This window comes from Haliotis rufescens, unplaced genomic scaffold (genome assembly GCF_023055435.1).
Source record: "Haliotis rufescens isolate VD_foot unplaced genomic scaffold, xgHalRufe1.0.p SCAF_6, whole genome shotgun sequence".
Classification (NCBI taxonomy): Eukaryota; Metazoa; Mollusca; class Gastropoda; order Lepetellida; family Haliotidae; genus Haliotis; species Haliotis rufescens.
In genome coordinates, this window is record NW_025964334.1 from 22879827 (window position 1) to 22895487 (window position 15661).

The following is a 15661-nucleotide window of genomic DNA, read 5'->3' on the forward strand; positions in this document are numbered from 1 at the left end:
ATATCAATCGCTTGAGTGTCTCTTGCATCTCAAGTGTGTTTGAAACAATAAACCAAACATTTATTACGCCTCAATATCACAGATGGATTCATAAGGGTATGGTAACCATAAGAAAACATACATGTACGTTTTGATTGTTTAATGTTTAACGCTGCACTCAGACATATTCCAGCAAGTTGACGGCGGTCTGTACATTAATCGAGTCTGGAGTAGACAATCCAGTGATTGACATGAGCATCGGTCTACGGAAATTGGATATGATGACATGCATAAACCAAGTCAGCGACCCCGATCCCGTTAGTCGCCTCGTACGACAAGCAAAGTTTCCTGAATACCAATTCTAACCCGGATCTTCAAAGGTCAAACGAATATGTGGCAATGGTATCGCCTATATGCGTAAAAGTTTTAAAATTGTTACCTATACGGAAATGTACGGGTAAAATGTATGTAATATGTGATTTAAAGTGACATAGAGTGAAACCCCATGCATTGTGGTTACCACCCAGAGAGGGAAATCAGTTGATGGTCATTTTTGCACAATGTTATTTTTTTATATATGACATACATGTACATCCTACTGTCAATAAAGGTTTGGTGCCCGACGGGTCGATCTTTCCCTTTCAGTTTGTTATTCACGGCGGAATACTTGCAGTCTGGATATTGCAATTTGGGTTGGCTCACGATGTTGCGTACCCTCGCGGGCCATTATGCATATTGACACACGGTAGTCCCCTTTGGGGCGACTAGTCATGATCATTAATGCTTGTATGGTTTGTCTTGAGATGTGTGCATCCTTTTGAGTCTAGTACTTCCTGCCCTATTGCCTTCGGGACTGTAGTTTGTACAATTTTATTTGCTGTCGAGGCTGTTAGTTATTCCGAAAATTTGTCTTCTCTGTCATTTCATGAATAGAGTCGTGGCCAGACTAACTTTGATGCCATGTTGTGTCTGAGAACTCCCTGTTGTTATTACTGAATAAAGAAAACTTACTAAATGGTTAAAGCATAAAATAACTCTCCCACTCTCCCCCGAGAACATTCATGCTTGTCGACAGAGGCAACTAACGGGATCGTCTGGTCAGACTTGCCTACTTGCAATTGGTTGCTGCATGTCATGGTATCCCATTGCGTAGATCGATGCTCATCGATTATGTACAGACTGCCTTCATATAGCTGGACTATTGTTAAGTGCTGCTTTCAACAACAGTCTAACAAAAATGGATCATTCGTGTAACAAGAAAGAAAACATGCTGTGTCTGAAATTCAACCCTAAAACCTCGAAGTAAACACTGCCGCAATAACAAGATTGATTTTGATAACCGCCATGTTTTGGCAATGAATGAACTTGAGCTTAACTCACGTGCACTTAGTGGCATCAGAGGAGATGTCTGCTTTAGCTGACAATAGATAACAAGATGGTTTGGATAAAATCATCAATAAGTAATGACAATATGACCTCAGTACGTTTTAAACATTGTAGTGTGATTGCAATCAATCTACATTTCATAACTATTAATATTGCATTCGTATTTGGTTATTTTGTAAGCGGACCTTAATGCCGTTCTGCTATTGGTCAGTGCGTGTTTACATGACTAACTATTATGACTCAACACGTAGTGAAAGAGTTAAGCTAGATGATGTTTTGAACACACCACAGTCTGTGCTTCCCAGAGCTGTTATCCTGGTCTCGACGCCAGTAGCCAGAGCTACAACAGTGGTGGAAGCATCACAGGCCAATGCTGTCTTCCCCTTCAAGCACGCGATGTAAGCCGTGGCGGCGCTGTGGATATAAAAATGTCAACTTGACAACCATTGTTGTTGGCGGGAAAATGGACGTTACATAAGACGAAGATGTGAACACATTACTATATATGTTACCTATTTTACTGGACATATCTAAGTTGTGAAAATGCCCTTCTATCATCACTTTATATATATTTATATATGAGGAGAATCGTCAATTGTTCAAGATATTTAACAGCATGTGGCGATAACCTGCAAATGGCTGCATTACCAGCACTTTGATCGGTCCACCAGAATTCCTTCTGACATATGCAGATGTCCGTAAATGCCGCAACTATACAACACAAAAAGAGCACTCTGCACAGACAATCATTAACTGGCAACATCGCCCAACCCTCAACCATATATATCGCAAGTCGTAATATATATACGTAACATACGAATGTTTTAGGTTATTATTGTGGCCAAACTAATTATATAAATAAACATACCCGTGCTACAAGAAGCGCCGGTAAAATCAAACTCTATGGCGTCGGCATCAGCAGTTACGAGCGGACACCCGGCGGCGTCTTTCCCTGACCCCTCCAGACAGTGCAAATATGTAACAAGCGCACTATGAAAGAAATATGACATTGACATTTGAACATGACATTTGACAAACTCCCATGAAATTTAAATAGACAATCTTTACACTGAACGTGATATTGTTGTGGCTTAATTTTAATGGTGTCATCTTCTTATAGATAAATATATTGGGAAATCTCCGACTAGTTTCAAATTTGCAATATATGATATGTTACCGATTATTGTACGTACTGTCCTTCTTCGACACAATGTGGTTGAAATAATGCTGATGTGGTGGCAGCACGAGAGAGTCTGTGCATTACACTATAACATCACAACATAACAACTTGACAACGCAAGACGATACGATATCATGACATCACTACATCGCGATGCGCCCGTGGAGATCCGGGTTAGAATAGATATTCAGCGACCCATACATTCCGCAAAAGGCGACTATGATTGTCGTAAGAGGCGACTAACGGGATCGGGTGGTCAGGCTCGCTGACTTGGTTTATGCATGTCATCAGTCTCAATTGCATGGATCGATGCTCATGTTGTCAATCACTGGATTGTCTGGTCCTGACTCGATTATTTACAGACCGCCGTCATATAGCTGGAATATTGCTGAGTGCGGCGTTAAACAACAAACAAACCAAACCAAAACATAGCGATGCATGACCTGCGTCACATACTATTAATGACATACTGACCTGTGACAATACGCTAGAAATTGACATAACGACAATACGATCTTGGCAAAGTTTGGCTCTTCGACGTCATGAAATAAGCTCAGTAGTTCGCCGTTTTGTTACCCTGACGAAAGATGTCACGACAAAATAAACCGTGCCAGCACCACAGAAATATACCCCAACATTAATCTTAGAACGATTCTGTTTCGTCATATGATGGTTTCAGGGTGTGTGATTGTGACGTCGTGATGGCGCACATTATTGACTGCTTGTTGTGAATGAATGTCCACAGACAGATACGTTGAATTCTCCAGACAGGTAAAATGTGTCCCTATCACACTGACAGATAATATTTATATTTGAACAATAAATTGGTCCTATTGAACAGTATAAATAGACATGTATTTATAGCATAAACATGAAAATATGGTTTCATTACTTTATATGTGTTACGTTCTCACCAATGATGTTTTTAGTACTCTCCAAATACTTTGAAATGTTAATATTTGTTATGTTACCGTTTATGTTTTGGAAATAATGCTTGGGATCATCAGGCAGAGCGATTCTGTGCATGAAACATTAATATCACCACAGGACAAGTTGATAACACAAGATCCAGACACGTCACAATATGATATTATGACATCACTACATCGCGATGAATAACACGCGTCACTTAATATTTATGTCCTAATGACCAGCGAAGATACGAATAAAAATGTCCCTCAAAGACTCGGCAGTAGGGTAGATCACCATTATGAAACTACGATGAAAAGCCATCACAACAAAAGGAACCGTGCCAGCACCACACCAATACATCACAACACTATTCGGACCACACCAATACATCACAGCAATATTTGGACCACACCAATACATCACAACAATATTTGGACCACACCAATACATCACAACAATATTTGGACCACACCAATACATCACAACAATATTTAGAGAATTGTACATCATTCTATTCCGTCGTGGTATTGGTTTCATGACGGTTCCTACCAGTGGTCTCTTTTTGTAGTCCCAATGAACAGAGATCGATACTTAGAGTAAGTGGGTGAGTTAGGTTTAACGTCGCTTTTAACAGTAATACAGTTATACGTGTCAGCTTAATGTGGGAGGAAAGCCCGAAGTGATGCAGGTCTCAGACATTTACCACTTCGGTTAAAAACCCACGAGCACGGGTATGGTGCTGACAAACCTAGAAACATAATCGGGGCGAACCGGGATTCGAACCCACAATCATAGGTTTCTGGCGTGACCAAGGGACACAACTCTGCACAGCGAATCGCGGCGCCTGCACCCTCGATACTTAGACAAAAATAGATGGCACTAAGAAGTTGATAAATATGCACTTTGTCGAAGGGGCTGTTTTTTTATAGTAAATATCATATCTGGTATAACTTTGTCAGTGATTGTGACAATAGTAATTAAAACCGAAAAGTATGTAGCATCGATAGTATATACTTTTTTATATATGATTTCATTGTTGAATTAAGTTAAGTTAAGGTATTATCATGGTGTTTAACCCTGGACCATGCTCTCCTCAGACATTAAAATATTGCAAATCGAAATAGTTTAACGTTTTTATCGGTCGGTGACCTAACTGACAAATACAACTTATTATCTTGTTCTTTGAACTAATATCATCTGTGAAATGGTTCGCTTGCTCTAAAATATGAGTGCCTCCTATATCACTCACATGACCTTTGTCCCCAAAACATGCTCTTTCAATAACATGACTCTACCTCCACACTTTACGATCCTACATTCTGATTAGCCCCAAAATGGTATCGAAGCTACCTCCGAGCTGATGGCTCCGCCACGGTGATGTATTGCGGGCAAAATAATGGAAAGCGAACGTATGAGAAACAATCGGCAGTGATCACTGTATTCAACAATTTCATGTTTATTGCAAATATTAGATTCACGCGACACCACATCCCTCATCACGTTCACTAATACGAAAGAATTCGTGTTTTTCTCAAACTTTAGCTAGGTAAAATGGAAAGAGATTTTCGTACGAAATATATCAATTGAAAATGTAACAGATTTATCGCCAAAATAAACCTTACGTGACATATAAACATGAAATGTTATGCAGTAGCCTCATTTAGTTAAAGTTGACTTACGCGCATTTAGCTATCGTCTGCAGCATCACCCTTGGCTGTATCGTACGCACTTTTACAAGTGCTACATGTGTCCGCCATAGTTTTGGGGAGGCAGACTGAAAACACCAAAAAAAAAGCAAGTCATGACTATGTTATGGTGTGTTTGGTGACAACAATACAAATCCCAGACAGTTTATTGCGTACGCAAAAGTATGCTACGTATACCCTTGACACACTTCAATGTATACGAATGCATACACGGTACTAGCGCATACATAGAGGTTATCACGCGAGTGTGTTTGGGGATGGTAGATATCCTGCATTAGGAATAAACATTGTATTTAGCGAGCCGAACATAGTGTTTATTACTAATACAGGTTATTTACCATCCCCAACACACAAGCGTGATAACCTCTTAATCATTTAATGTCTTTCTTTAATTCTGTGCTTCAAAATCGCTTTCCCTCTCTCACAAACATTAGCGAAACATTGCGAGTTTTCCAGGAATGCGCGCATTAATATTTATTCCGTCAGAGGGTAAGTGATGTGTCAGACGTACAGTGACAGTGGCCAATAAAGTTCCAACTGGAATCTGTTTCTTATGCAGTGGCGAAGTAACATATACGCAAAACAACAATTGTTTTTAACTGCCTTTCGCGGCAATCCATCAGTCTGTCCGCTAGAGTAACTGCCCTTTGTCAAAGGGAAGCTACTCTAACCCTAGACTCTGAGACGTCACGGCCACGGTCAGTCGTTGTTGACAGTCGGCCTGTTTTGTCATAACGTTAGAAGTGCAGCCAAATGTACCCACAGCGACAAAACGAACAAGATAACAATTCGACCATATTTCGGCCAAACCCAACTGTTTAAATTTGTGGAAAAGGTTCCAAGCCGCAGAGGTGTACATGAACAGATATGCAAAGTGATCCCGCTTGGCTAGTGCCCTCGCTAAATTGTTTCGCAAATTATATCTCCAAAGTTGCCAAAACTTGTAAAATGCCTTAGCAACTTCACAGTTAGACACTGATTTTCAGTACATTAGACTATTCTTTTCATAATGATAACAATTATCGCTGTAGTTTCTCCACATTCCCGATGGTTAATTCTGACTCGATCGCCGAATGACGAGGGCGACGCCATGTTTATTTATTAACAGTGAAAGTAGTCCCTACTTGACCTTTGATATTTGCATTTCTATCCGCATATAACCCCAACGGATATCGTTTTAATCCGTTGGCTTTATCCTGCCGAGAAACCTATCCATTATATGATAAAATGAAATCTCATCTAATTTGAAAAATCACAGGCGATTTTTATATTACTTATTTCGGAGAGGATATTTCTCAATGGACACGTTTTCCCGTCCCGTCAATTCAAACTAATTCCAAAAACATAGAACAGTTTAGTTTTATGTTGTCTTTCTGCTGAATTATCATTGTTGAAGAATCCAGCTCAAAGTTCTGTTTGTTATAATATAACCACTTATGTATAGGGATATATTGAAGGACATCTTTATGGACTTTGATCTGTTACGATGAACATGTGTTAATGTTATTCATGATCATGCTATTCATTAAACAATTCTTAATCGATGTGTTGATTAAAACACATATTTTTCTACGCGATCGCATCTATCTGTTAATTAGCATTTATCTACCAGAGAACAAAAACCTAGGGGATATACCGTGCAAAGTCATGTGAAGACACGAAATAACAAAGTACTAGATATTAGAATGTAATGTTAAATCTTGGGAATTTATTACGTTGCATTTTGTATGCTTTCAAAACTTATTTCGGTATAATAAACAATAAATGTAAACGTGTAAAGATCATGTACAAGCATGATCACGGTGAATCACCAGCGAATGTGAATACAAAACTTACTCAGACCTAGACATATCACAATTAAATGGTAAATAGATAGAGGTTATCACGTGAGTGTGTTTTGGGATGGTAAATATCCGCATATGACCCCAACGGATATCGTTTTTATCCGTTGGCTTTATCCTGCCGAGAAACCTACTCATATCTGATAAAGACTTTTATCCGAGCATGCATTTGTATCGTAAATATCATACATTTGGGGAAAAGAATGGTCCCTACGAGCCTTTGTCTCTTTCCGTTGATAGATTTAGGACTATGTAGATATCTCCTGTATGCATCATGATAGAAGTGGGTTGGTCGTAAAAGGGTTACGGTTCGAACACCTACTTTGAGATCACTATATAATAAATGGCACATTTAACGACGGTTGTCGAGTACACTGTTTATCTCATCCCTTGACGTGAGGGGATTCACGTCGCTCACTGCCAGTAGTATTATAAAGTCTGTTCATGTTATAAGAGCTGAAGCAAGGCCTTATTTATAGGCTTGTCCTGTTCTGATAAGCTGCAGGCTTGATGTCCACTCCACACAAGACGTGTGCATATATTCGTTTAATGGTGACATGCCAATACATATGCCACTTTAATAGCTTAGTACTTGATATAATCCAACCCAGATCAAAGTTTACACTAATTTTGAAAATATTAAATTGTTAAAACATTTCCATATCTTGAAATCTAGCAAGAGTATAAAGACATCGAGTGAGTGAGTGAGTGAGTGAGTGAGTGAGTGAGTGAATGAGTGAGTGAGTTGGGTTTAACGCCGCTTTCAACAGTATTCCAGTACTGGCGTGTCAGCTTAATGTGGGAGGAAATCTCGAAGTGATGCAGGCCTCAGACGTTTACCACTTCGGTGAAACCCACGAGCACGGGTATGGCGCTGACAAACCTAGAAACATAATCGGGGTGAACCGGGATTCGAACCAACAATCATAAGTTTCTGGCAAGGCCAAGGGATGCAACTCTGCACAGCGAATCGCCGCGCCTTTAGGCGACTGGGACACCCGTGCCTCCAAAGACAGCAAGAGTCAAATGATACGGTAATGTGGCAGTAAGGGATAAGTTGATGACCAGCTTCAATGACTACAAAGCGAATTGTTTAAAAATTATTTGTTTGTTTGTTGTTTAACGCCACACTCAGCAATCTTCCAGCTCTATGACGGTGGTCTGTAAATAATCGATTCTGGACCAGACAATCCAGTGATTGACATCATGAGCATCCATCTACGCAATTGGGATCGATGGCATGCATCAATCAAGTCAGCGAGCCTGACCACCCGATCCGTTAGACGCCTCTTACGAACAATTGTGCCAATGTATCTAAAGAACGAAAAATTCGACTACAATACATTTCTTCAGTTTGTAATGTACAAGAAAGAAATAACGTTTCCCAGTATGTATTCATCTGAGTTCCAGTATATATGATGACAACAATATACGTGGAACCGGCGATTCAGCAGCCTACCCGTTCTGTTTAAACCATATGTCAACTTTACTTCAACATCGGCATCAGATGGTTCTTTTATGATTACAGTGTAGATATCCACCCCTTGAATAATATGTTAATAAGAAAATACATCTGCGGAATTGTAATAACCATGACAAAAAAAGTAAGATCGTAAATTTCCAGAATATATATATATACCGTCTGCCGTTGCTATTGAGACTTGAATTAGTCTGAATAGGGTTACTTTTAATATTCACAAATCAAAACATTAATTTCAATTGTCTAGCATAATTATTATCAATTTGAGCGAATAAACGACCTACCTAGAAGAAAAGCTATCACACCAAATTTAAACATGACTGGCGATGTTTGCCTGAGAACCGTTTCTGCGTCTGGACGGAGATACTCTGCGAATGAGATCAGTGCGTCCCCCTATTTGTAAGGCCCGTCTCCATAGCACCGAAATGTTGTGTCACATGGCCCGAACATAACAGTAACGTGATCTCGACAATTTCAATATTAAACTTTTGGACAAACCGAATTGTTGGAGCAGGTCACATGCATACGTCGATCAGATGACGGCATACCAACGCGGAGAACATGCCATACAACGGAGGACAACAGTCTACAAGGGAGTCACATCATAAGGAGATAGTATACAAAGACACGTAAGATGTCCGCTGAAAATAGTCCCAGAAATTATTCCCAGCGGATCAATATCTCCATTAGTCCTTTGAATCATAACACCAAGTCATAGACGAGTGCACATGTGTCTGTCACACCCAAAAAGACACACAGATATGTAACTCGTTACAGGCAGGACTTGTTATTACGCAACTTGCTGGTACATCTACAAAGAAGCCAACAGCTCCACGTTATTGGGTGCGCCTGCCCTGCTTTGTTTGGTATCTGGTGAATAATTGAAATATTGTCATGATGTTAGTGATGTAACAAACCACAAAAATGCAGTATACAGTGTCAAATAGGAAACGCAACATTGCTTGTGACCACGTGTCACCACCGTCATGAATTATTTTTCATTTCATTGTAAAAGTAGTTCTGGTTTAAAGTGTTATTTCTCTCGAGTGATTTAGCATCGTATCATTCCCTTAAGTGAAACATTTTCAGATAAATATAGTGCTTCATTAGTAAATACGCAAGCGTCTTCTTAGTACACATACTATACCCTCTTCAACTTAACAGAATAATTGATTAATCACCTGTTAAATATCACATATATGGAACGGCAAAACAGATATAATACAATGTAAATATGACGAAACCTATTGAGGTTTTAGAACGATTGACGTTTTGGTTATTACTTCAGTCAATCTGAATATAGCGAGTTCAAATATCATGCTTTAGTTAAGTCAATGTCTGTCCCTGGATATACTTCAAAGCCGCGGGAAATCAAATAAAACAATACTGTCAATTGTACACAAATATGTATGACTATTTATACATTCGTAATATCACTTACCCCTAAGTCTATGACAGAAAGAGGTATCCAATCACGCAATATAATCACGCAATATACATGTTCATACACAGTCAACTGCAAAATAGATACCGGACACTGTACGTGCCCTAGCAGAGGATTTCAGTTTTGTCTGAAAAAGCACTTCCGGAAAATGTTTAGAAAATTCTCATGCATAATTTTAATATCTGCACTAACCTATAAGATATGAATGCATACGGCAGGACGTTTAAAAGAAATCACTGATTTTGACCGTACTGTAACATTTATATACACAAGTAATACATTACGTTAAGTCGTTCAGTACAAAATCGTTATCAACATGTCTAATCGTAGTTAAAGTTTTGTACATTTCCGGTTGAAAGTGGTTTGCACTTTAAAAGAAATAAGGAAGTAAAGTAAAAGACGCATTCATGTTTTTCTGTGATGTCCATTTTGTCCGGCTACGTACCTTATTTCAATACATTATGTTCAGCAGGGTTGTCAATGTATAACAGGCCCAGACAAGTCCTTTGCTGTTTGGAGAAAGTCGATGATAAAGAATTACGACACAAGCAGTACTTGTGCGCAGCATAGATATGCTTGAAACCGAGAGCGAACCCGCGCTACGAATCTTCAAAATTGTCATGTGTTGTGATTTGAATTGTGATTTAAGGCACACAGCGATCACTGCTCAGAAGCAAACCATGGAAACTTTTAAGCGCAAGCACGAATTGTCGCTAAGTCTGCCCTTCTCATGACAGCACATAATTAAGGGGATACTAGCGTGATATCCCGGAACGGCAATAGGTCGCGACAGCAAGATTACGACTGATCATGAATCGTACATCATGTTTTCTAACCGGTTATGGTACTTTCAATTGCCCTCTTTCTCCTGATAACGTACCGTTATGTTGTTGTACTGTCGCGGGGGATTTCCTTTGTTATTTCTTTGTTCCGCAGTGTTAAATGAATGCGACAAGACGAGTTTCTCGACAGCATAAACAACCTTTAGGGATGACGTTTTTTTAAGAGAATTGAAATTGCCTTTTTGCAAATTTAGTGTGAAAGTCAAAACTAAGTGAGCTTCGTTTTCTTACTCACCATGATATATTATCAATAGCTGACGGAATGGAAGTTTACCATGTGTCTCAATATTACTGGCAAAGTACATGTAAAATTGCCCTTGTAAACATGTGCCAGGTCAATTTGGTTGGAACGCGTTGGTTCAAACCACAATGTTAAATGTACTTAATTGTAAGGTTGTAGGACACATACACAAAACAATGGATACATTGTAATTTTGTTATTGTGGGTCAGTTATTAAAACCATTATGTAACAACAACGTAGGAAAGATACTGTTTTCGCAAAGTATGAATATCCTGATAAAGGATGCGTGAGTGAGTGAGGGAGCTTGGTTTTTAATGCTGTTATTCCAGTTATACCACGGGGTATCAGCTTAGTGCGGGAGGTATACTTCTCGGACCTGCTTCTCGTCGGACTTACTGACAACACGATCAAGTGATATAGGTTCGAATAACTGAATCAGTGAAAGGTAACCTCACTCAGTCATGCACTGGGTTTCCATGTGGAAGGTTATATCAACTCATCATTAAATATTTATTTTATTCACCCAATGCGGGTGCCGGATTGCAGATAGGTTGAGCAACAGTCTTGCTATTACTGTCATACAATAGTTATAATATACTACCGACAAAAATAAGGGAACTGCTGATATGATAGTGAAGGTGTAATGACGACATATCACTGTTAAATAATTTCGAGTGTGTAGATCAATATCTGGGTTGTCCACTTCGCTCGGCGATAAGTGCTTGACACCTTGACGGCATACTGTTGATTAACTTGCGTGTGGTCGCCCTTTGGATTGGCCCCCATTAAATATTCCGCCTGAAGAGCAACCCCAAGCTGAACCACGTTGAAGGGTGCTGGGTCTCTGGCATACACCCTCCGCCCGAGGACGTCCCAAAGATGCCATATTGGGGACATGCCAGGGGTCAGTCCAATGCCCTCATGCCTTCTCGGTGACGACCTGGGCACGATGTGGTCTGGCATTGTAATCTGACATCTGTGAATCGGAGGTAAAACCTCGATTCCTCTGTAAACATGGTGTAACGCGTACAGCCCGTCCCTGCTGTTGGCTAACCCACCCTTTTATTTGCCTTCTATGGTAAACAGTTATGGTCACACTATTCATGGGACGTCCTGCTTAAGTCGGGCTGCATAGAACCTATTTCACAGAAGATGTTGGAATTTTCCTTCCTGTAATTGTACGGAATTTTCTTTTGTTAACAGGAGCAGATTTGAATCTTTTGCATATTGCAATTAATGAAAAACAACGATATCGTCTAAGTGTCGTTTTTTAGGCCCGTCACGCCAACTTCTCGTTGCAACCCCGCCCGTTTGACATTACTGGGTCAACAGTCGAGAACTTACACTTGATTTGCCAAACATTCGGGCAACTTGGGACATTGCCCTCCTCACGTTGTCGTACTAACATTATGCTATTTTGTCCGTTCATCAAGATGGTGTCTCCGAGACATTTTTAAGCGTGTAACGTCGTCATCAACATGCTTTCGCACACATTAAACCGTTATTCTTAAAATATACATATTATAATACGAAATAAGAATGGGCATTCACAGTGCATGTTTGGTTTTGACCTCAAATACAGAACAGGTGTATTTTTCGTATCGTAATCTAGATCTGTTGCTTTAGTTTTATCGAGAATGTGCCATACCACATTGCATGTCTTCAAAATTTAAAACACCACATTAACATCACGATATTTTGGATAAATTGCATGATTGATACCAATGATATACCTGTGTGCTTAAACAGATAAATATAAACTTCCCACAATGACCTTATCAAATGCATGATTTACTGTTGGCCACAAGGACAGAGCTGTAAAGTCATGATATAAGATTAGGTTGTTGAGTGTTTCAAGACTACATGTGAGATCACTATGTAGGTGTACTGATTGTATGACAGGAAAAGGATATGTTCAGAATATTTACGCACTGTGCACGAAGACAATGTAAAGTGTATCTTAACGACGAAGGAGATAGCCCCATGAGTCAGCTAATGTGACGGATTTATTACTATGTGCATGCTGTGAACTAACATTTAGGTGTAAATGCAGTTGGGTTGGCCTTCCCCATAACATAGCAACAACACTACACTACACTGACTGCGCTGTAACTTGACGAAACTGCGCAAATACAGACACTGAAGTGCTCCATTACTGTACCTGACACATTTGAGTAGGTAAAACACAGAGTAGGATATCAGAACTCTCAACAAAATCTTATCTTGCGCCTTAAAGTAACACCTCGGATTTGAGAAATTATTATATGTTGACAAAATCGTTAACTTTCTTGGACAGGAATTAATGAAATAAGATTCGAGTGTGTTGGTGAACTATTTCTTTACAATAAGCGATAAATCACAAAACTATTGGTAGTTCGGTCGCGCCTTTTATTAAAATGCTCTCAGGAAGATGGGTAAGCCAATTGCTTATAGCGTTGGCTCTTCATGCTGGATTCGAATTCCAAAATGGTTACAATGCAATCGTTAAACACATATACATCTTATGTAGTAGATTTGATTTGTATTAGTCTATGTGCGGCACCAATGTGCATGAAAATTCGTTAAATTGAATACTACATCTCAGTGCTATCACCGGGCACTTATGAAGACAGGTACTTATACCATCACTGCTCATTGCAAAGAATTACATTCACAACATCACACAAGTCTGTTAGTGTCCATGCTTGATGGGGCGGTCGGGTAGCCTAGTGGTTAAAGCGTTTGCTCGTCACGCTGAAGACCCGGGTTCGATTCCCGACATGGGTACAATGTGTGAAGCCTATTTCTGGTGTCCCCCGCCGTGATATTGCTGGAATATTGCTAAAAGCGGCGTAAATCCAAACTCACTCACTCACACTCCATGCTTGATTGTAGTTGATATGGAATTATGACAATCATTACTGCTTACACGTTCTGTTGGCATCAGTGTCATTCACTGTCTGCGTAGTGTTGGTACACCGTTGTGTTGGTGACTAGAGAGAGCCAGGAACTTGGACTGTTCATTACATTGTTGAAAATCGCGAATTTAATCTAGCAAAATAATAGTGGTTATAATCATGAACACGTTATAGCTATAATACTTGTGTTTCGCCTCGAAACGCTCCTCGATTGCTTATGTGGCATGAAGCAACAATTCCTCCCGCACAATCTCATTGTCTATCATCACGCCGTAGCTACCAAATCGGTAAAGCCATTTTTATTTTGAAAGAAACCACGTACAACTTCATTATTACGATTTGATCCAGCATATAACGGAAAAACACATTTGCTTAGTTAGTGAGTATGGTTTTGAGGCACTTTTAGCAATATTCTACGAATATGACAGCAGGGGACACCATAAATGAAAAGGGCTTCACACCACTAGGTTACCCAACCGCACCACACACTACATGAACCATGACAGGACAGGCACTATGTTGTTTTAACATTGCAACTCACATTATAAACAAACTTTAGGACAGGCCCCCCTAATTGTTTTGGTAATCACACTGTGTGTGTGCATGCGTGCGTGCGTGCGTGTGTGTGTGTGTGTGTGCGTCTGCTTGTACAAGATGTAGGATGTGCTCTAAGTATGTTCCTTGGGGAAAACAACACTTTTTTAAAACCAAGTTATTCTGACGGTGTAGTGTCAGTTGCATAACTAATGCATTATTAAATGAGTGCTTGACGTATAATGCCGAATTTACGGCAGCTTAACATAAAGTAAACCGGTTTATCATTATAACTCGCAAGCACTCATGTCATAGGCGTGTGATGACACAATTAGCCACGTAACAGAGACTGACCAGCCAATTATTATGATAATGTTTATTTAATAGTGTTTACCTAATTTCATGAATGTATATGTATGCTACGACGTCTTAGCTGGTACTTACGATCTAAAAGTGTCTTTATTAAACTGGAATGTCTTAAGACAGTGCTATATCGTGTTTAACAGAACAACAGAGACTGAGGGAAAGGGAAAGCTGTCAATATTATCAGCAGATGATCCATCGTATCCTATCTATTTACACTTTTTGAGTGAAATTAGAATCAGAATTACTCCCCCAATGAGCTAAAGCAATGTCAATTGAGAATAACGGGAGTATATATTATGGACGCATCATTCACTAAGAGGCCATGTTATGATGATTTGTGACGGCGTCGGAACCATATTATCATTCGCCGTGGAAGTTGGAAAAGTGTATTTTCAGTAGCAGTGTTATTGTGTTGAAGGTAAGATTCCTTTAGGCTAACATGTCATACTCTGTTTGCTGAAGTTCTATCATAAAAGAAGACACTTAAACAATACAACATGCCCGTAACTGAGTGAGTGATTATTGTTTCACGGCGCAGTCAGCGACATTCCAACTATGCAACGGCACACTCTTGATAATCAACGACCCACGCCGTCGCTGCATGATGGCACACAATGTGTCGGAGAAGTCCGATGAAAGTGATATGAAAGTTCTTGCCTTGCGTGTATTGATTAACCAAGCTGAGAGGATGATTCACCCTTCCAACCCCAGGATGTTGCTACAGCACATAGGATACGAACAAGTTCTACCAAACGTGCGAGGCCACTTATGATCAAATTCTACCACAGGAATGGTAAATTGGTAGTTGTTCAATGAGCCCTATGTAATAACAGTGCGTCTAATACTAACTGT

At 39.7% G+C, this 15661-nt stretch overlaps 2 protein-coding genes across 8 annotated transcripts in view; both read right to left on the bottom strand.

Annotated features, from left to right (window-relative positions):
- Positions 1-15661, bottom strand: part of LOC124126175 — a 371963-nt gene that overhangs the window by 260544 nt on the left and 95758 nt on the right. The gene's annotated exons all lie outside the window — the stretch shown is intronic.
- Positions 1365-8976, bottom strand: LOC124111274. The gene is made up of 5 exons (XM_048386053.1): positions 8769-8976; positions 5137-5231; positions 2234-2355; positions 1995-2076; positions 1365-1779 (listed from the first exon to the last, which is right to left on the bottom strand). The coding sequence occupies exons 2-5, from the start codon at positions 5160-5162 to the stop codon at positions 1599-1601; spliced, it is 411 nt and encodes a 136-aa protein (XP_048242010.1). The 5' UTR covers positions 5163-5231; positions 8769-8976; the 3' UTR covers positions 1365-1598.

Coding starts and splice junctions, on each gene's coding strand:
- LOC124111274 (XM_048386053.1), bottom strand. CDS start 5,162: ATGCTGCAGACGATAGCTAAATGCGC. Junction 2,356..5,136: donor CAGACGATAGCTAAATGCGC/GTAAGTCAACTT, acceptor TTTCTTTCATAG/TGCGCTTGTTACATATTTGC. Junction 1,780..1,994: donor GGTAATGCAGCCATTTGCAG/GTTATCGCCACA, acceptor TTATATCCACAG/CGCCGCCACGGCTTACATCG.